General features: G+C 39.3%; 1 protein-coding gene across 5 annotated transcripts in view; it reads left to right on the forward strand.

Annotated features, from left to right (window-relative positions):
- Positions 1-436: 436 nt before the first annotated feature.
- ppp1r12b (protein phosphatase 1, regulatory subunit 12B) overlaps positions 437-21,707 on the forward strand; it is a 31,979-nt gene continuing 10,708 nt past the window's right edge. Inside the window, exons 1-5 of one of the 5 annotated variants that reach the window (XM_017305746.2) lie at positions 437-717; positions 2,003-2,093; positions 2,180-2,380; positions 2,488-2,596; positions 4,765-4,880. In XM_017305746.2, the coding sequence (XP_017161235.2) occupies positions 698-717; positions 2,003-2,093; positions 2,180-2,380; positions 2,488-2,596; positions 4,765-4,880 (537 nt within the window). In that variant the 5' untranslated portion in view covers positions 437-697. Of the gene's footprint in view, positions 718-2,002; positions 2,094-2,179; positions 2,381-2,487; positions 2,597-4,764; positions 4,881-18,707; positions 19,352-21,707 lie in introns of those variants that run through there. The other 4 variants (XM_017305747.2, XM_081609142.1, XM_017305744.2 and 1 more) reach the window with 4 other exon arrangements.

Here is a 21,707-nt window from a genome sequence, read left to right on the forward strand (position 1 = left end):
CATTTTCCTCTTCGGATCTATACTAAGCTTATATTGTTTCTAATTGGCCAAATAAATGCTTTCAAACAAACCCTTGGTACAGGAAATAAGACGCAGTCAGCCATAGCTACAGGATGCTGACGACGTTTGAAGAGACGGCATTGTTACTGGAGCTTAATCTGTTGTAACCCAGGTACTGGTCATTTTGGAAGTGGGGGTATGTGTATATATATATATATATATATATATATCACATGCATGTTTACTGCTAAATATGATTCATTATCCATCCATAGATACATAATTGAGTATGCCACCCTAGTTTTATATATTATAAACCATATTTAGCAGCTTTATTTTTATTTTTTTTTACAAAACTATCCTATGTTTTTTTATTTATTTTCTAAGTCAAGTGAGCATCAAAGAATATTTTATATTATTTTATTTTTTGCTTTTAGTTTTCCTTAGCTAATTGCCTGCAGGCTCTCTGTACAGATCTGTCCTGCTGCTTGCCTTTTGAAGTAGATTTGCTTGTATCAGCTGCTCTTAGACAGAAAGCATAAATTGATTGTGTATGCATCATCCAGACAGGAAGCTGCTCTCCCCTGCTCTCTCCCCCGTTGTGCAGCCTGCTGCAGAGAGTCATTTTCTCCAGCCTCTCCCTGTCATCACTGCTGTACTATCTCCGTGCCTTATTCGCTGACCTTCCACAGGAACCATGCAAGCTGTTGTTTCCAGGTACGTTTCAAAAAAGTCTGAGTCATTCTGCTTTATTCCTGGGTTATTATGTAAACTATTTCACTTTCAGACTTTTAAAAGGCCTGAAGCTCTTTGTCATCAGGTTCATTATCTCAATGTAGTAATTACACTCTTTACTGGTGCTGATGGGCTTTTCTTGTAAATAACAATTGTTGGCTTGAGGCTTTCACTTTCTTAATTAGTTCTAAATATTAAGGGAATCAGTTTTCCATACTATGAGCAGTATTTCCTCCAAAATCTGAGATATAGTCTTTCAAATAATAATATATTTGACTTCTCACTTCTTTTGCTTTGTCATTGTTGATGTCAGCCACAGAACCTGTGTACAGTTAGTCTATCCATATCCAAAGCTTTTTTTTACTTTACAATAGAATCTGCTGCTGAACAGCTTTGTGAAATCTCGTGGTGACTCTGGAACCGAACGATCAATAACTGTTAAAGTGAAGCAGAGGAGTGGCTAAAACACAACCGCAGCTTGTGCTTTTTCAGCTCTTTTCTAGTGTCTGTGAAGGCAGTGGTGCATAATGTGCTTGACTCTGAATAGCTGCTGTCAATGCTAAGCTCCCAGTTTATGTAGAATTTACAAAGATAACAGTAAATATATTTCTAAATAAAAAATAGGAGTTATTTTTTTCAGCACAAGAATGCATTTCAATAGTTACTCTGCCAACTTTCTCCTTGATCTTTTTCTAATTTTTTTCCACTTCAAACCTCAATGATAGACCAAGACTTTGTATTCTAATACTTACGGTTTAGAATACAAGTACTTACGGTTTTCTTTCAACTGTAGCTTTCATCTTTTGGGGGGATGCAGCAAGACTGCAAAACCGGTAATGCTGCAAGTACAAGCAAAGATAATTTGGTTTCTATTCCTATTTGATTTGGTTTCTTATATTTGTTTTAAAATTTGTATGGCAGGATATAGAGATGGTGTGTATGTGTTTTTGCAGATATTTCTGATGTTTTAATGCTTAAATGTGGCGTCAGATATGAGACAACGTCTGTAATCTGTATAACACTAAGCAATTTTTAATATATAAAAAAACGTGTACAAAACGTGTACAAAAGGTGCATTACATGGATGAGAAATGTAACAATTTCACATTGAAAAGCCTTTGCTGGCATATTTCAACTGGAGTTAGAGTTTTCTTGCTTTTTAATTACATATGTCGGGGTTACTTTCAGAAACGCAGCCTACATCTACAGAAAGGTCTCTTCTACAGTTGTACTTTCTCTTAAACATCTATCTGCTTGTTATTGTCAGGTCGTATCTGGCTCCTGTGAAGGATGAAGAAGCAGAATCTCAGAGGAAAGCGAAGTCCCGCCATGCCAGGCAAACTCGCAGGTCAACACAGGTATAAACTAAGTGCTTCACAAGCTCTGGCTTTAATAGATTGTGTTTGACTGCTGACAGACACGAAGCTGCGTGGATATCCCGCAGGGTGTGACTCTCACAGACCTGAAAGAGGCTCAGATGAGCTACAGCCTGTCTCATCAAGACAGAGAGAAGGAGGAAGAAGGCACTCAAGGAAACAGGCTGTGTCTGAGAAGAGGCTTTGCAGATGACACAGGAGATCAGACTGGCCTGACTGAGTCCATAGAAACGTCTGAGTTTACTCTGAAGTGGACCCAAATAGACAAGGTAGCCAGAAATCACACCTGAGCTTTTTTGCTGCAGAAGTTTATTTGTACATTTTATGAAATCTGGAGTTTCTTAATGTATTCTATATGACTTTCTTACTTATTTAGGAGGGGAACATTGAGAACAGGTTAGAGACTGTTGCAGAATCTCCAAACCTGTCAAATCTGTCTGCGTCTGGATACCATGGTTTCCCTCAAAGCAGTGGCTTCTTCAGAGGTAGGATTGAAGTTATTTAATATATTTTTTTACTAGGCTGTTCTTTCATGATACATGGTGTCACAAATATTTATGGGAAATGAAATGATATTACCAATATTAGGGATCAGTGGAACATAATGAATCAACATTTAAACCCGATTAATATCTTGTGATGAAGAGGTAACCTGTCCAGTCATGTAGGTCTTAAATCCTTCACCGCATTTGATATCATGGGAAATGGATGGAGAGATAATTTAAAGTCAAATCACAGCAGTCACATACATTTTTACTGCAAACAACTTTTGATATATATTTATAGCTAATTTTAGATATTCAAATTAGAATTTTTGATATTGTGATTTAATTAAATTAAAGGAATTCTTCTACTTAATGTTCATATTCCTTTTAATATTTTTTTTATCTATAATATATTTATGGAGGAATTCCACCTCTCTGATGTCACATTCTCCTTTTTCAGCAGTTAAAATCTAAGGTAAGGCAAGGCAAGCTTATCTGTATAGCACATTTAAGCAACAACGCAATTCAAAGTGGTTTACATGATGGAAACATGTACATAAATTAGCTAACCATAACTTTACCTTGGCCTTTGGTTTTGGTTTGCTTTAGTAGGATTATTCTCCAGGTGTCTAAAGTAATTGAGACAGTTCTTCTGTTAACTGGAAATTTCAAGGTTTTACATTCAAAACCTAAATCAATGTATTTCAGTGATGGGAGATAAAATGCATTTATATAGTTGCAGTGCCTTTTTTTTTACACTGCTCACACATACAAAGACACACAAGGTTGCAGATTGGTAGACAATGAAGTTTAGTGTATACCCTAAGGAGACTTTGACATACAGTTAGGGGAAGCTGAGGATGAACTCACCAACTTCCAATTGCAAGGCGATTTCTCTCCCATGCTGTTCCACAGACGCCTCAATAAAAAGAGAATTGTCTTAGTCTGTAGTCTATCTGTGCTCTAAATAACTTCCTCAACTTCAGCTGCTGGTGTTGCATCAGCAAGCCGCATTGCCCCTGTTTTAGAATGATGGAATCGTGGTCTATTTTTGTGGCTCAATAAATTTTGCAGTTAATCTCATTTGCATTAGATGATGAGCCTGTTTGTGCACAGTACTTTTATTTTTCACATTTTCTGAAACAAGTTTAACTGAGTTAACTGTCTGTTCATAGAATGCTCTTCATGCTTTCTTGTTAAGACGCATTTTCTACGGGTTTAATCTTGTCTATTGTTGCCAGGTAGTGAATGTTCTGTGTTGCGCTTTTGTCTTCAAAATAGACTTTGATAATGACGGGGCTAATTCGATTAGCTGTGAGCAGGAAAGGGAATTTTCTACAGTGGAGCTGCCTTTGATAAACAAGGAGATCCTAATATGGAGATCCTAATATGCTTCTAAACTCTCCAATTTACATGTGATACCTTGTGGTCACTAAGATCTGTGTAATGCAGCAGTATATGTGTAGGGAGCTACCTTTTGTCGTGGTGGTGAAGAATGAGGTCAGCCTAAAGGCTAACTTCTTGATTTGCTGGACTGTCTACATTCTGACCCTCACCTGTGGCCATGAGATATGGATCAGGAATGAAAGCACAAGATCTTGGATACAAAACACCGAAATAAGCTTCACCGTGATGAATCTCAGTGATAAGACAATGAACTTCACCTTTGGGGGGCAAAGAGGTGAACTACTCCTCCTCACCGAAAAATGGTTTCCTGTGTTGAGTGGGGCATCAGATAAGGATGCTTCCCAGGTGGATTTATTTTGAAGATTCTTCAAGTATGCCTCCTGGGAGAGCGGAATATCTGGGTTTCCTTCCTAGCCTTGTTACCACAGCGAAGTAATGCTGAATTAGGATGGATACATTTTTACCTTAAGCTCACATTCTTGTTTAATTGTGACTTCCATGTCTTATAGATAAATAAACTAGCAAAATTTCAACTGCCCAAACAGGCATGCCCTACATGTTAATGTCACTACACATCCACAGCATGCAAGACAAACAACGAAATTTACATCCTGATGTCATTTTTTTGGTTTGGGGTATTCTCGAGTCATTAACTGATTCTGTTTGGACCAAAACAGAATAAGTTAATTCTGTTTTATTCCATAAAGTGGGCCAAAGAACTCTAGCAGCCCAAAACGCTGTGAATACATTTTTATGTGCAGTTGGTGAAAAGACGTGGAGAGATGAAAACCAGAATCCAGTTGAAGATGCAGCACAGCTCACATCTTCTACGGAGCTCCAGCAAAGATACCGCCGCTGTGATGCTGAGGGCTCAGAGGTGTGTGAAAATCCTTCTTCAGATTTCACTCTTATACCAACCAGGAGAAAGATGAGTCGAGTGTTGTTGTACCACTAGATGGAGCCAAAAGTACATTTGTTTTTCTTCATAATTTTTCCAGAATTTTTAGCAGCCATTTAATATATTTGTTCTGTCTATATGCAAAAGTACTTCAGTTCTTAAAGATTGTCATTGCATAAATGATCAAAAATATTGCAACATATAATATTTCTAATAATCTCTAGAGGATATGTTTCTCTTTTTTTTCCCCACAGACACAAAATCTATTCTGAAAAAAATCACATTTTATCACCATCATTGTTCTAACATTCTGTTTCAACCTCCTTCAAGGCTACAATTTTCTTAGATCTGTGACGCAACACTTTTGTAATTTTAGATAACACGTGTTCAGAGATTTATCTAACTAGAAAAGCTGGTTATTATCTTGTTGGCAGACATAGCAGGAGAACCAGCCTCCCACTCCCTCTAAGTCACTTTGCTTCTTCACATCACATGGCCGAGGTATCTCAGCATTCCATACCTTATTGGGCAAAACTGAGATGCTCTCTGCTTGGTCTTAGCTTTGGATTCAGAAGGATTTACTTTATTTCAATCTTTCACTTTTTTGACTGATACTCTTTTCTCTCCACCTGCCTACTTTACTTGAAACAAACCTTCAGGGGAAAGGGGGGAAAGACACGCGGCACAGGTCATCAGGCCGGGATTCGAACCTGTGACGTGGGTGGTGCTTTACAACAGCACACACTCATCGGTATTTTCTTTAACAAAGAAACCGATCGTGGGTTTCTTGCATGCAATGCATCATGAAAGTGAAGTGTATTTTGTTTGAGCCTAGTCCAGCTCAGAACTTCAGCTGTCCCCCCGCTTCTGGAATCTGAAACAGAGATCTGTTGGTAACATGAGAGCATTACCAAGTGAACTATATCTGTCTGTGATAATCATCCAGAGCGGTGAGGTTCCATGACAGGCTGCCTATTACCGGAGCCAACCTCTGCGTGACTCTTTGATGATATGAACAGATTTTCCACTGATTTAACGACTCTGAAAGAGTCAAGTACAGAGCAGGGCATCTAGGACATTTCTGCTGCTCGATAGTGACGCCCAGAGCCAGCAGTAATATGTCTATCGCCGCGGTGCAGCAGCATTTACAACTGGAGGCAGGACAGAAATTTGATCTTGCTGGTAGTGGCACAACCTTCACCATGACACTTGCTCCAGTGCTCCGTTTATTTTTGGTAATCACTAAGTTTCAAACGCTGTATAATACGAAGGTAATACACTAAAGACAAGGGACAATTCAATATAATTTCAATACGAGATTCCAGCGCAGGCTCCAGTGGAGTTCAATGCCTCACAGTCAATTTAGATAATGCAGTATATTCTTGATTAATGCTGTCGACTAAATATTCTATATTTTATGGGATATTTTATGAAATATTAAATATTATAATCTATAAAATATTAAATAGTTTACTGCACGTACTCTAGGTGCCTGAACATTTTAAAGGGGCCTCTGATTAAGCAAACAACTTTTTGTTGCCACTTATGTTTGTTATAAAATAAGAGCAGCTACATATTTAAATGACTAAAGACAAAGTTCATCATCTTTAAATTAGCTTGATGCACAAATATTCAATGGACTTCACCTATTTAGGCTATTTCATATTCATCTGACTATTGAGCCACTGTTTTCATCCTGACTATTTTCTTTACGTTTTGTATGACTTCTTTTTTTTTCAGGTTATAATTGCATGGTAAAAAAAAAAAAAGACTGATGAAGATATTGAGACTTTTTGCTATTTTATTTTTTAAAACTCAAACTTGGAATTTTAAATCACATGTAAAACAACAGTGTGTCATATCGGATCAATGAAAAGTTTAATTAGTTATATCTCTTAACATTCACTTTATAGATACATAAAGGTGAATTAACTCATTTTTAATTCACCTTCTAGAGGAACTCACTGTTAGTGCAAGCTGAAAAGTCACATTACATGTTCTTTTTTAAATTATGAACTTGCATGAATCTATTCTATTGTCTCTCATTTCTCTCCTGTCTTTTTTCTGTTTTCTTGTTCTTAGCTTGTGCTTTTGTTCAGATGGTTTCTTTCATGTCAGACTTTCTGTCTAATTCCCCTGAGCAAAGATGAGAGACTTTAGGAAGAGGAAGGTGCTGTGAACCTCTCTATAAAAGGAGGAGGGATTTGGATTCAACAAAAGTAGGGGAAGAGTGAGAAAGCATTGCAGACTTTTTTTATTTTATGAAGCATTCAGATGGCTTTCTTGCAAATAATTTGGCACAAAGATAGCTACCTGCCTCTCTTTTATTCTTTACAAACACTTTTTGCTAATTAAAGTGCAGAGGAGCACTCTTTCCAACTAACCTGGACTGCCAGACTTAGTGAATCATGTCTGTTAGGATGACTAATTATTTTTCCTTGGCCTAGAAAAATGTTGTGCTTACGCATGAGAATCCAAAGAAATTGCAGAAAGAGACTATATGTCATGGTTCCCATCTTATCTAGTGGTTACAGAGGTAGTAATAGCATTAGAAGAAATATTGATATCAACCAATTGCAAGGTAAAATGCACTGCTGTTTGCAGCAGATGACACCTGCATTACAATTTTAAAGAGAAACAAATCAAAATACACAGCTATGTAGAGATCTTCCAGTGTAAACTAAAACCAAATAGTAGTGACTACTTGTTTGTATGAAACAGATTAAACTGGATTAGTCCAAGTTTTAGTGTAGTACATGTTTAATCTTTCTGTCAGAAAAAGTTGGATTTGGAAACCATAGTTTTTCCTCTGATGCTTTTAGTCTTTATGCTAAGCTAGGCTATAAACAAGCTCCTGACTGAAGGGCTATTAAATCGTGAGAATGCCACATGTTGCCCCTCACTACTCCTGAAAACACTGCAAATCATGGACAGAAAACTGCATTTGTACAGCATCAGCCATCAGGCACGTGCAGAGGGGGCAGCTGGGGTGCTTGAGCACCTGCCCTTTTTTCTCCTTGCCCCCAAGTGCCGTTTTGGTCAATGTATTTATTTATTTTTATTTATTTTTTTGGTATTATTATTTCCTAAGCCCTCTTCTGACACATAAAAACATGTGCTAAAATTCTTTGCTTTTTTGTTTCTTTTTTGTACAACATAATAAGCCGGTCACCTTGTTACCTTTGACCTTTTGCCCGTGACGCATGACGCTATTGCCTCTCGCGCAGTGAGATAAGGCGGCTAACTGCGGAGCTCAACGTAGCGAACGTTCCAGATTACAGAACAGTTTTTGGTGAATAAAGTGGAGTAGACTTGCTACTTGTCAGATGACGGAAAACGTTGAAGTATCGTTTCTGCTTCAGCTCGGAGTCGCGGTTTAAGCAGAGAGGTAATGAAATACAACAGACACTGACAGGCCTCTGGGTCTGTCTTTCTCTGAAGAACCACTGAGCGGGAGGAGACAGCCAGGTGAGGAAAAACTGTTCTTATCTATCAATTCACTATTTTTATCATACAGACATTTGAGTGTTGTTGATATGCTATTAGCTAGCTGCTAGCTAACGACTTTGCTAGCAAAGCTAGATAACTAAAAAGCTTCTTCCCTGTATCTTTAATGATATCAGTCATTCTTCAGTATCGCTTATGCAATAAGGGCACATCGCCCGTCCAAAACCGATCATCTCCATAATGAATATATGTCCGATCTTCTAATTTCCTTTGCTGCGTAATGTATTAATGTATGCTGCATTTATTCTGGCGATAGGTAAATGTATCTTGAAGGAGAATAACACTTAAATAATAGTCCAACAAAGATATTCATTTAGAATTAAAAATAACTCACCCTGAATTACCATGATAAGATATAATGAATGTAATAAAAGTGTGTAATTAATGAAGGGGAAAAAAACTCAACCCAGACTTTAAGTTTAGGGTCTGGTTTGCAGAGTGTGAAGTTAAATTTGTTTCCCAATTATTCAATGGAAAAAAACACTAACCTCAGTTAAGTAAAATAAAATTGTAATCAAAACTTTTGGAATTGTAATGATTCCTTTAAAAAAAAAGTTTTGATTAAAAGACTTTTTTAAAATTAAATAACTCATTTTTTACTAAACATAAACATTTATTTGCACACATCTGAAATCTTTTGTTGTGATTTCTAATAAAATATCTTACATATGCATAGTTGTATGGATGGATGGACATTTTTGTAATTTATCATTGTTTATTAAACTCTGAAAGCTGTGTGGCTTTAATATTTTGTCCTAGAATGTGGTTAGATGTGCCCTTTTTTGTTGTTGAGCACCTGCCCCTTTAGTGGTCTCTGCATGGCCCTGAAGGTGGTAAAGACTATTATTTAATCGTAATTCTTTCACTAGTAAAATACATCCCAAATCTTCCGTTTTTGTTTTGAAAGTTTCCTAAAGACACGATGTGAGGAAGAAGAGGGAGATATCTATAAAGAGAGACGGATTCACTGCAGCACGGATGAATCTCACATCAGATATTGGACTCGATCTCAGCTGCTGAATCTCTCTGAAGCTAGAACTCGTTGGCTGAAAAACATAATCAGAGGTGAAAGTAGGGGGGTACGGCAGGGTGCTGCGTTCCCTTAAAAGATGTAGCGGGGGTACGCAGTACCTGCAAAAGAGTGGGGCGGCTGTCTGCTGTAAAAAATCAGTGGGTTCACTGTGCAGCCGTGACTGATTAGTTTTTCAAGAACAATCCAAAACACGACTTAATCAGTTAATAAATAGCTTTCCCCCCAAAATTTCATATAGTTTCTGAACTGTTCTTTGTTAGAGCAGGGGTGCGATACGTCGATCGCGGAAGGTTTTCTTTTTTCAACTTTTATTGCACCACTGTTAAATGACAAGCTAACATTCACAAATGACAGTGAAATAAAATCCAGTCCAACATCTGGTTTGAGGTTATTCCTCTGGAACCTGTTGGAGGAAAAATATCCCAACTTTAGAAGATGAGCTTTAACCTAACAGAGCTCTGTGGTTCCTCCTGTCAGTATGAGAGTCAGGGTGAGGAGGCGCCATGTTAGGAAGAGAAGTGGAAGCTGCAGGATCTTCAGAACAAACAGGTCATGATGGTAGGCTACTGATTATCCCTCAGTCTGGACACAGGATCAATAAAACCAGTTTAAAAGCTAAAATGAACGGTTATATGCCAGACATGGAAAACTGGGATGCACTCCATTCCATGATGTTCAGAATTAGGTCTCATGGCATCTCAAGGTGTCAACATTGCAGCCAGTGGGCTGAGGAAAATACAGCTCCATTCTGTAACAATGCAAGAGATACCCAGCTTTTATTGCTCCGCAAAAAAAATTAATCAGCACAGAAACTCCAAAGCACCCAAAGAAGCAGTTTTACTTTTTGTCATAGTACCCCCAAGAATTTAAAACTACTTTCACCCCTGTATGTATGTATGTATATATATATATATATATATATATATATATCCAATATATTATTCAGTATTAATCATTATTTAATTGTGTTTGTATAGTTATATAAATATGTATTGATATTACTAAATAATTTATTAAATAAATTATGAACGGCAGTGTGCTTTGTAAAGTGCTCTTCATACATTGATATCAGAATATTCCATTCCTATTCTATTGTTATAGCCACTAAGCATATTTAAATATGCTGAACTATGTATTAAAAACATACTTAAATAATACAATTGTACTGGGTGATTCTTTTTTTGCGGCAACATTTTGGCCTTAGGATTTTTGAAAAAAAAAGAAGTATTGTTTTAAGTTTTAAATATTTTGTTACAACACTGACATGTAAACAATAAGAAATTAATAATGGGCAAGCTCAGGATTGGATAAATTAATAATTACATGTGTTTTTTTTTCACCATTGTCTCTGAATGTGTTCCACCCTCTTATGAACATTTACATATAGACTACACATAGTTAAACATTTAAATTTGGAAAAATTATGACTTTTTCTTAAACAGAGTGTGTCCCTTTTACTATATAATATGTTTTATTCTTGAAATTGTAATGCATCATAAAGTTACGAATCATTTATGACTATTGTAAAGAAAAAACTGTTTTTTTACTCATTATTACTGGTAGCATTGAAAATATTGGTAATTTTAAAAACTTATACCAATATTTGCATTTATTGGTCTTCAATTCCCAACATGGCACAGATAAATTCACAGTACTTAATGTTTCTGTAACAATATTTAATAAAAACGTGTGGAATGGAACATAACATGGTGAATTGTCCCAAAACAGGGTGGAAAATCAAAGTCTTTGATTCTAAAATCTGATGATTTTATTATTAGTTGCAGGATTGCCTCTTTCAAGTCAAAGTATAGGTAGAGTATTTGTCCTGGCTCTATTTGGCAAAAACAGGTGATATCTCTGTAGTGGATTTTCCCATGACAGGTACTCATTGTTCCCCTCACAGGAGTCAATGGGGGTAACTAGTGAAATGAAAACAGATAAATGGCAAAGACATCTGATAATACCTCAGACTACTCTGCAACTCTATTCCATCATCTGACATTTTTTTATTTGACTTAAAAATATTACTTTTCACCCTAATTTCTACCTTATTTGGTTCATGAACATAACGGTGGAACTTTTCTAACTAATCTACCTGTAGTTCTTTATGTGGTCAACATTTAGCTAGCTAACCTTCAACAAAATAACAAACCTTTAATGACTAAATCTAAAATTATGGGTTTTTTTAATTCTACTGAATAAACATTTTTCACAATCTATCATAACAGGGTGGAACATAACAGGGTGGAACTTTCTAACTAATCTACCTGTAGCTCCTTATGTGGTTAACATTTAGCTAGCTAATATTCAACAGAATAACAAACCTTTAATGACTAAATCCAATATTATGTTTTTTAAATTCTACTGAATGGTAGAGCTGTTGCCTTGCAGCAAGAAGGTTCTGGGTTCGATTCCCGGCCCTGGTCTTTCTGCATGGAGTTTGTATGTTCTCCCTGTGCATGCGTGGGTTTTCTCCTGGTACTCTGGTTTCCTCCCACAGTTCAAAAACAGGACTGTCAGGTAAATTGGCCTCTCCACATTGCCCCTAGGTGTTGAGTGTGTGTGTGCATGGTTGTGTGTCTCTGTGTTGCCCTGCGACAGACTGGCGACCTGTCCAGGGTGTACCCCGCCTCTCGCCCGATACGCTAGCTGGAGATAGGCACCAGCACCCCTCCCGACCCCACTGAGGGACAAGGGTGTAAGAAAATGGATGGATGGAATTCTACTGAATTAACATTTTTCACAATCTTTCCTAACAGGGTGGAACTTTAAGACCTACAGGATTTGCTACGAAGCCCTGGAGGTTAGCACGGAGACCAAAAGGACTCGCTGTGAACCCTAGAGGTCAGACCGGAGACGCACAGGACTCCCTACCAAGTCACGGAAGCAGGCCGGGAGACCGAAAGGACTTGCTACGAAGACCTGGAGGTTAGCACGGAGACCAAAAGGACTCGCTGTGAACCCTAGAGGTCAGACCGGAGACGCACAGGACTCCCTACCAAGTCACAGAAGCAGGCCGGAAGGACTTGCTACGAAGCCCTCGAGGTTAGCCCGGAGACCAACAGGACTCGCTGTGAACCCTAGAGGTCAGACCGGAGACCCACAGGACTCCCTACCAAGTCACGGAAGCAGGCCGGGAGACCGAAAGGACTTGCTACGAAGACCTGGAGGTTAGCCCGGAGACCAAAAGGACTCGCTGTGAACCCTAGAGGTCAGACCGGAGACGCACAGGACTCCCTACCAAGTCACAGAAGCAGGCCGGAAGGACTTGCTACGAAGCCCTCGAGGTTAGCCCGGAGACCAACAGGACTCGCTGTGAACCCTAGAGGTCAGACCAGAGACCCACAGGACTCCCTACCAAGTCACTGAAGCAGGCTGGGAGACCGACAGGACTTGCTACGGAGGCCTGGAGGTTAGCCCAGAGACTAACAGGACTCGCTGTTAACCCTAGAGGTCAGCCTGTGGACCCACAGGACTCCCTACCAAGTCAGGGAAGCAGGCTGGGAGACCGACAGGACTTGCTACGGAGCCCTGGAGGTTAGCCCGGAGACCAACAGGACTCGCTGTGAACCCTAGTGGTCAGAACGGAGACCCACAGGACTCCCTACCAAGTCAGGGAAGCAGAAAGAAGCAGGCCGGGAGACAGACAGGACTTGCTACACAGCCCTGGAGGTTAGCCCGGAGACCAACAGGACTCGCTGTGAACCCTAGAGGTCAGACCGGAAACCCACAGGACTCCCTACCAAGTCACGGAAGCAGCCCGGGAGACCGAAAGGACTTGCTACGAAGCCCTGAAGGTTAGCCCGGAGACCAACAGGACTCGCTGTGAACCCTAGTGGTCAGACCGGAGACCCACAGGACTCCCTACCAAGTCAAGGAAGCAGAGAAGCAGGCCGGGAGACCGACGGGACTTGCTACGGGGCCCTGGAGGTTAGCCCGGAGACCAACAGGACTCGCTGTGAACCCTAGAGGTCAGACCGGAAACCCACAGGACTCCCTACCAAGTCACGGAAGGAGGCGGAAGCAGTCTGAGAGACCAACAGGACTCCATATAAAGCCCTGGAGGACTCCATATAAAGCCCTGGAGGTTCACTTCTTTAGTTAGAAGTACCATCTTTATACCCAATACCTCAGAGTGCCGGTTTGATACATTGTCAGCAGTGTATTGTAGACGCCTCCGATTACACGTCTGAAAAGATGTGGCTCCTTTTGTGGCTGGTCTGATACCGACTGGATGTCTTTGTTGGCTTCTTCATCAGATGGCTCCTGGTTATGCTGTTCCACAAATTTTTTGTTTTCCATCTGCCGGGAGGCGTTTTCCTCCTTCAGTGTTGCGTTTTCTTTCTCCAAGAAAGTGGATTTCCTATACAGAAAATTCCTTTCCCGCCTCAGGTTAGAGACTTTCGTAGAATAAACTTTGTTTTTCCCCTCCAAGATTAAGTTTTCCTACTGCAGGGTGGTGTTTTTGTCCTCGAGGACAGAGTTTTCCTCCTCCAGGGCGGTGTTTTTCTCCTCTAGAGTGTTGGTTTTTAGGGTCAGGTTGATATTCTCCTTCTCCAAAGCCCTGAATTTCTGCTTCAACGCGACAATTTCCTTATTATAGTCAATGTTTTTATTCTCCATTGCAGTGTTCCTCTTTTCCAGTATGTCCTTATCCTCTTCTAAGGTTATGTTCATTTCCACCAGTTTTTTAAATTCTTCATCCTTCTCTTGAACATGCTCGTTTTTTTCGAACTCTGCTTGTTCTAGGTTTAGAACTTTGATTTTTAACTCCTCATTTGCTTTTCATTAATGAGTGAGTCTCAAAGGACATCCTGCCGACTTCTTGCAGGATGTCATGAAGCCTCTGTCTTTCTCTTGCTAACATCTGATGGGCTTTTTCTTCTTCGGAATCCGAAAACGAAGTCTTGCTGCTTTGACTCATTGTTAATTCTTCGTCTGGACAAATCGTTTTCAAAGTCTTGTTGGGATGCAATCCTTCTTCTTGCTCTCTAGGTTCTGCAATGGTTATGACGGTAGAATTCAAGAATGCAGCTTTTTGTGCATCACTCTTTGTGACATCTGAATGCAGCTCAGTTAAGCTGATGGCCATTGGAGACAGTTCAGCTGGTAAAATATCGAAAAGGCTGAAATCCACACTTGGGAGACAGCGGCTCTTCAGTATAATGGAGTGGCACAGCAAGGGTGCCAGGACCAATGATCAAAAGAAAAGTTTGTGCCTGAAACCTGAAAAAGGGGAAACCGGTGAGCATGTTACTGGTGCCTAGGAAGCCACCAATTCTGACTCTCTTTCTGGCTAATGTCCCGTCACTGGATAAGATAGTGGATTTGTTACATCTGAGGCTGAGAGTTTTTGCAGAGATGGACTGTGCCATTCTTTGCCTAACGTAAACCTGGCTTAACAGCAACATGCCGTTGAGCCTTCCAGATTAACAGTATTCAGTTATTCCAAGCAGACCGCGACCAACACTCAGAAAAAACAATGTATGTCAGAAGGAGCAGGACAGTGTATGTAAGTGAATGCAGATTGGTGTACTAACTGTGGACTGGTTAACAGCTGTCAGCTATCCTATCTGCCTCAGGAGTTTACTGCGATGTTCGTCAACATTGTTTACATTCCACAGGGTGCTAACGGCAACGAAGCATCGAAGGAGCTGTATGACACCGTTAGCTCAATGCAGATGAAGCACCCGGAGGCGTTTTACATGAGCTGGGAGACTTTAACCACGTGAAACTGACGGACACTCTGCCCAGTTTTCATCCATCTTACACTCTGGACCATGTCCACACCAACATTCACAGTGCGTACAGAGCTCTTCCTCACCCTCATCTTGGCCTCTCCAAACACATCTCCATCCTCCTGGTGCCAGCATATCATCCACTGATGAGATGGATTAGACCAACGAAGAAGACAGTCACTGTGTGGCCCAGAGATGCAGCCTTTGTGTTCCAGGACTGTTTTCAGCCCACAGATTGGTTGATCTTCTGAGAGGCAGCTACTTATGAGGGAGAGGTAGACCTGGAGGAATACACCTCCTCTGTTCTTGGCTTCATCTCCAATTGTGCGCTGCGTTCAGGACAGGCAAGGCATCAGCACTCGGAGAAGTTGCCACCCCAAACGAGAGCCTTTCCACCCCTGTTGCCACCCCAGCTAGCGACAATGAATTCAATATATAGCTATAGCAAATCGGACATTAAGCGCATAAAACTCTTTCTTCCGACAACATTGATTGCAACACAATGTAACCTGACAGGCACGTGCATAGGAGGTAGCTGGGGGTGCTTGAGCACCTGCCCTTTTTGCTCCTTGCCCCTTTTGGTCAAATTTATTTATTTATTTTTTGGTATTATTTCCTAAGTCCTCTTCTGACACATAAAAACATGTGCTAAAATTCTTTGCTTTTTTGTTTCTTTTTGGTACAACATAATAAGCCGGTCACCTTGTTACCTTTGACCTTTTGCCCGTGACGCATGACGCAATTGCCTCTCGCGCAGTGAGATAAGGCGGCTAACTGCAGAGCTCAACGTAGCGAACGTTCCAGATTACAGAACAGTTTTTGGTGAATAAAGTGGAGTAGACTTGCTACTTGTCAGATGACGGAACATGTTGAAGTATCGTTTCTGCTTCAGCTCGGAGCGGTTTAAGCAGAGAGGTAATGAAATACAACAGACACTGACAGAGAAAGGCGGACGCAGAGGCCTGAAGAACGAGTGAGCGGGAGGAGACAGCCAGGTGAGGAAAAACTGTTCTTATCTATCAATTCACTATTTTTATCCTACATTAGGCTGTTGTTGTGCTATTAGCTAGCTGATAGCTAACGACTTTGCTAGCAAAGCTAGATAACTAAAAAGCTTCTCCCCTGTATCTTTAATGATATCAGTCATTCTTTAGTATTGCTTATGCAATAAGGGCACATCGCCCGTCCAAAACCTATCATCAATGGATATATGTCCGATCTTCTAATTTCCTTTGCTGCATAATGTACATTTCATTTATTCTAGCGTTAGGTAAATGTATCTTGAAGGAGAATAACACTTAAATAATAGCCCAACAAGGATATTCATTTAGAATTAAAAATAACTTGCCCTGAACTACCATGATTGATATAATGAATGTAATAAAAGTGACATTAATGAAGGGGAAAAAAACTCAACCCAGACTTTTTAGGGTCTGGTTCGCAGAGTATGAAGTGAAATTTGTTTCCTAATTATTCAATGGAAAAAAAAAAAACTAACCTCAGTTAAGTAAAATAAAATTGTAATCAAAACTTTTGGAATTGTAATGATTCCTTTAAAAAAAAATTTGTTTAAAAGACTTTTTTTTAATTAAATAACTCATTTTTTACCAAACATAAACATTTATGTGCCCACATCAGAAATCTTTTGTTGTGATTTTAGGCCCTGCTCACGACGTCAAGTGAGAATCACAAGCAAGAATAGCAAGAAAAGATTTCTGACAAGTGCAAATAACTTTGTTTTGCAAAGAAAGTTAACTTCATGAGTCAAAACTGATTTAAATTTTTTTTTAAGCAAAAGTCGGGCTTTTTGGCATGCATTAACAATTCAATATTTGCTTTTGTTTTTTATTCTGCAGTTCCACGTTAAAGTTTGATGCAGCTCTGCTTTCCTGAATGGACCGTCTTCATCTCAACTGCAAGTGTAGCAAACAGGCAGCTCTTTTTTAAAGATTAGAGTACAGTAAAAGGTTGCATTGTGCCCTTGTTTATATTTTTAATAGTGTAATTCCGTAAAGACAAAATATGTCTGGTCCAGCTCTGATTTACATATCCTGCTAAATTGCGGGTTTGAATATAGCAATACTTTACTATAACAAAATAGACCTGCAGAAATAAATTACTAATAAAATATCTTACATAGGCATAGTGTTATGCTCTATATGGAGATGTTTGTTAGCTTTGATTGTATATCTCACATTTTTGTAATTTATCATTGTTTATTAAACTCTGAAAGCTGAGTGGCTTTGTTAAAATTCTGTCCTAGAATGCGGTTAGATGTGCCCTTTTTTTGTCGTTGAGCACATGCCCCTTTAGTGGTCTGTGCACGGCCCTGTCAGCCATAGGAGAATTCAAACGTTTGACAGGAAAATATAGGAACAAATGTGAAGATGGTGACAGTAAAGCCCCCCAGAAAACGTCCCAGTTAAACGACGTTTCACTAAAGTTCTACGGGGTTTAGAGTCCCTGTTGACAGCGTTCAACTAAAAACCTAGAGGTTGAAGTCCTTGTCAAACGGTGTTTTTGACTAAAGTCCCTGAGGGTTAGAATCCCAGTTAAACGGCGTTTCACTGAAGTCCTAAAGGGGTGCGGGTTTTAATGTTTTTATCTTTTTTTTTATCTCTTTCTCACTGTTTATTTAATGTCACATGCTGTTTTTATTTTAATTATGTAAAGCACTTTGAAATGCCTTGCTGCTGAATGTGCTATACAAATAAAATTTGATTGATTGATTGATTGATTAACATGTCCCCAAAGCTAAATGAGAGCATCTGGCATAAATAAAAGTGGTCACAACCTGAAGTCTTGAGGAACCACAAATGTGATGGATTAGATTTTTAATTGCCAAATGACACAGAGTAGTCCTGGTTTGCTAAATCTAATCTAGAAGGGTATCAAATAGTTTTGTCCACTTTTTCCAGTATACCAGGTTAAAAATCTAAGAGAGAAGCACTAAAAATACAGCTTTTTTAATGAAAGATAAGTAATTTGTTTGATACTCTGCTTTTTAAATAATCCTTAAGAAATCCTCAGGTTAGAATAGTCCCATAATTACTTACTATTTATGCATTGAAGTTATTGTTCCCAAGATGGAACAGTGTTTATATTTCATTCAAGCTGAATTTAAAACTGAACTGTGAAAATAAAGTTATTACTGGGGGTTCTCTTTACAGTTTTCGGCCTCAGATCAGGCATATTTTATGAGGAGGAGACATGTCATGAGTGCTTTGTGTTAACATCATGGAGCACCTGGACCAACAACCACTCTTCGTCTATGTGTGCAGAGCAAGCATGCACTCAGCACCTCCAGGCTGCTGATGGCTCCTCAGGTAGTGGTAGCCCTATCTAGAGGAACACAAGCTGCTGCAACCCCCTCCTGCGTCTGGCCTTGTGCTCCACCTACCCTCTTATCCCCATTCACATCAGTGGACAATTTTTAGCCCCCACTGCCGAGTTTGTCCGCAGCAGCCAGAACCTCTCTGGCCGACTGCCACAGAGAGCTGCCAAAGCTGAAAAGAGCAGGAAGAAGCAGGGGGCTGGGGTTAGACGAGGGGGTGGCCAAACGGAGAGAGAGAGAGAGAAGGAGAAGAGAAAGAAAAAGCATGAGAGGGAGGGAGATGGGTATAACTTTGGGAAACCCAGGAAGAGGCAGCATTGCACAGTTGTTTACTTTAAGCTTCTTTTTTTGGCGAATTTTCTAAAAGTCTTCAACAAGAAGACAGGAAAGCATTTTTGTGCTTGATGTCCTGACTAAATAATTATTTTCCTTTTTTTCTATCTGGAGAGATTACTTGTTTGATTCATCTGATCACCAGTAAAAAAGAAAAACCCAAAAATCTGAAAATTTCTCCAAGCGTAGCTGTCGTTCAGGCTCGTATCGGAGCTTTAAACTGGACTGGGACACCACGTGTAGCCACACTCCAACACCTGTTGCAAAGGATTCCCCCGGAGCCGTGTCATGGACTCCTGTTGCTCTGTTGCCTGAGGGAATCTGCGTGTCTGTTATCCACTGAGCGGCCTTCAGCGAGTGTTAAAGTTGAAGTGTACCTGCCTGTTAAGGGTAGAAGCGGAAGATGTCATCCTATTACCCTCGCACCAAAGACCTGACCCGCACCAGGAAGTCGGTGACAGATTCACCTCCGTCTTCTCCATCCTATACAGACAAAAACTACAGAGTAAGCTTCTCTTCCTAAGAAGTTCTTCATTTAAAACATATTAGACTAAATCTGTTTTTTTTTTCTTCTGTTTTTTAAAAGTTTTATCTGAATTATTTTTGCTATTGAAAATATCGAAATAATTGCATCAGTCTACCGCAAATATATTTGTTAACAATTTAACTTCAGTGTATTATCATCTATTATTTCTCTCTCATAAGTACTAACACACTAAGCCTGTAGTGCACTTTAAATTTCACCTGTCACTAAAAGTTAACTGGATTAGTGTTACATTGGCGTGATTCAGCACTTAACATGGCATGTCATAATCAGTTTCTATTCACAGCTTACGTACTAAACCTGTGAAAGAGAGGCAAATGTTTTATTCTGATGCGGTCTGATCCTGTTTTCTGGAAAAGGCTGTAGGACTGAAGCATTCCTTCTGTAATTTCCTGTTGCTTTTTTTTCTGTTTTAAGTGGCCTATTCTCCTGGGCGTAGTTTGACTGTTGTGTTTATGTCAGCTGGAGTCTGTGTGACACAGACGTTTCAAGAAAATAGGAAGGAGGAAAAAGGGACACAACGTGATTCTGTCTATCTAGAAATGTATACAGGAATATCATGCAACGCCGCAGATGTTCTTGTTGTTGCATGGTTGCCAAAAGTACATGTTGTCACTCCCTAGAGAGGATTTTGCTCTCTTTTATGGAAGTGTCATTCCTTCTCTGCTTTGTCCCTGGTAAAACGCAGACACTAGTTTTCCATGATGTCAGCCTTGTCTGAAATGGCAGAATTTTTTGTTGGAAGGGAAAACGCAGAGGGGAAAAGTGATAGATGGATGATTAGAGCGCTTGCTGTGCATTGCTAAGATTTTTGATAGGTTCAGTAAAATTTGAGGCATTATAGCTACGGATCAACATGAACACAAGCAAACAAGTGCTGGCACTGCTGCTGGCCATTTGGCAGTCATCCACAAACAGCAACAATAATATCTTAATCAAATACTTGAAGCATGTATAAAAATGAGTTTGAGTTTGAGCTTATCCTTAATTTTAAGAAATACGAATGGAAGATGAGATCTTTATCATTATTTAAAAAAGCTACTCAATTTAAAATTACTTTTTAGACATAATCCTTGACACTTTGCTGGAGATAAAGTGAAGAATGCTACAGTGTAAGGCGCATAGGAAGATGATGCTGGAGTGTTATTTGTAGAGGTGCTTATTTTTCTAATCAAATGAGCTACAACGCAAATGAGCAACAGTGTGACGGGGAGTATCACCTGTGTAACTATGAAGGTTATTCTTTTAAATTGCACAAAATTGTAAAAAAAAATAAATAAAAAATTGATATCAGATAAATAAAAAACAATTTGTTTTGAAATAATCTGAAAAGATGAAATGTAAATCTAGATTTCTCTCTGGTATAAGCTGTTCTTTAGTTCTGAACTTTCTTGACTGAACCTGTCTCTAAATAAGGCCCAGTTAGTTATGGCAGTTTGCATTTGTTTTATAATAAATAGCAACCTTGTAAAAGCTAAAGACTCTTTTTTTTTAATCATTTTGCAATAAAATTGTGAATCCTGTGTTTTATTTCCACGTGTTATAAAAGAAGAGGGAAACCGCTGTTCTTATTCATTTATTTTCTTCGTTGAATAATTCAGCTTAATGCATTCCTCTGAGAGAACAAAATTTTTAAACTCCAAGTTGAAAATGAATAAACTGCCTGGTGAGTCGTATTCACCTCTCAATTTTAAGAAATCAGTCATTTCTAGAAGTTAGTTTAGGCGATAAGTGATTTAACCAATTTACAGATCATTTAATGTGAAATACTCATTAAATTGCCCTCAGGAACGAAGTTTGGTTCATAACCCTACATGAAGATTTTGTGATAATTTATTCTCACTACGAGGGATCCAGTCACCCCTGTTGATTAATGCATGAATGCCAAGTCTGATCGAGCAATCCTCCTGTTCTTAAACGGACGAGGGAGAAAAAGAAAGTAGAATTTTGTTCCCAGTTTCTTCCTTGGCTCTTTTTCATCTGAGGCCTTTTAAGTCTGCCTTTTTCTGGATAACTGTGCAAAAGCACATGACCACATAAGGACAGGCAGCGGCTGCTAGGCTTAGTTATGTAAACACTTGCTGCAGAGCAGCTCCTGTGACTCCTTGTGAAGGATCTTCATGCTTCAGCAAATGTGAAAACTGGGATAACAGGTACTTTAACATAGATTGGAGCCATATTTCTTTAGTAAAGTAACCATCTGAAACATGAGTTAAACATCTCTGACCGACGTGTAAAATAGTTGTTAAAAGACATATCTAAAGACAACTATTAGTCAAACAATTTCACAATAGTTTTTTTTTTTTTTTTGCTAGTA

The sequence above is a fragment of the Poecilia reticulata genome, chromosome 7 (assembly GCF_904066995.2).
Source record: "Poecilia reticulata chromosome 7, P_reticulata-male-v2, whole genome shotgun sequence".
Classification (NCBI taxonomy): domain Eukaryota; kingdom Metazoa; phylum Chordata; class Actinopteri; order Cyprinodontiformes; family Poeciliidae; genus Poecilia; species Poecilia reticulata.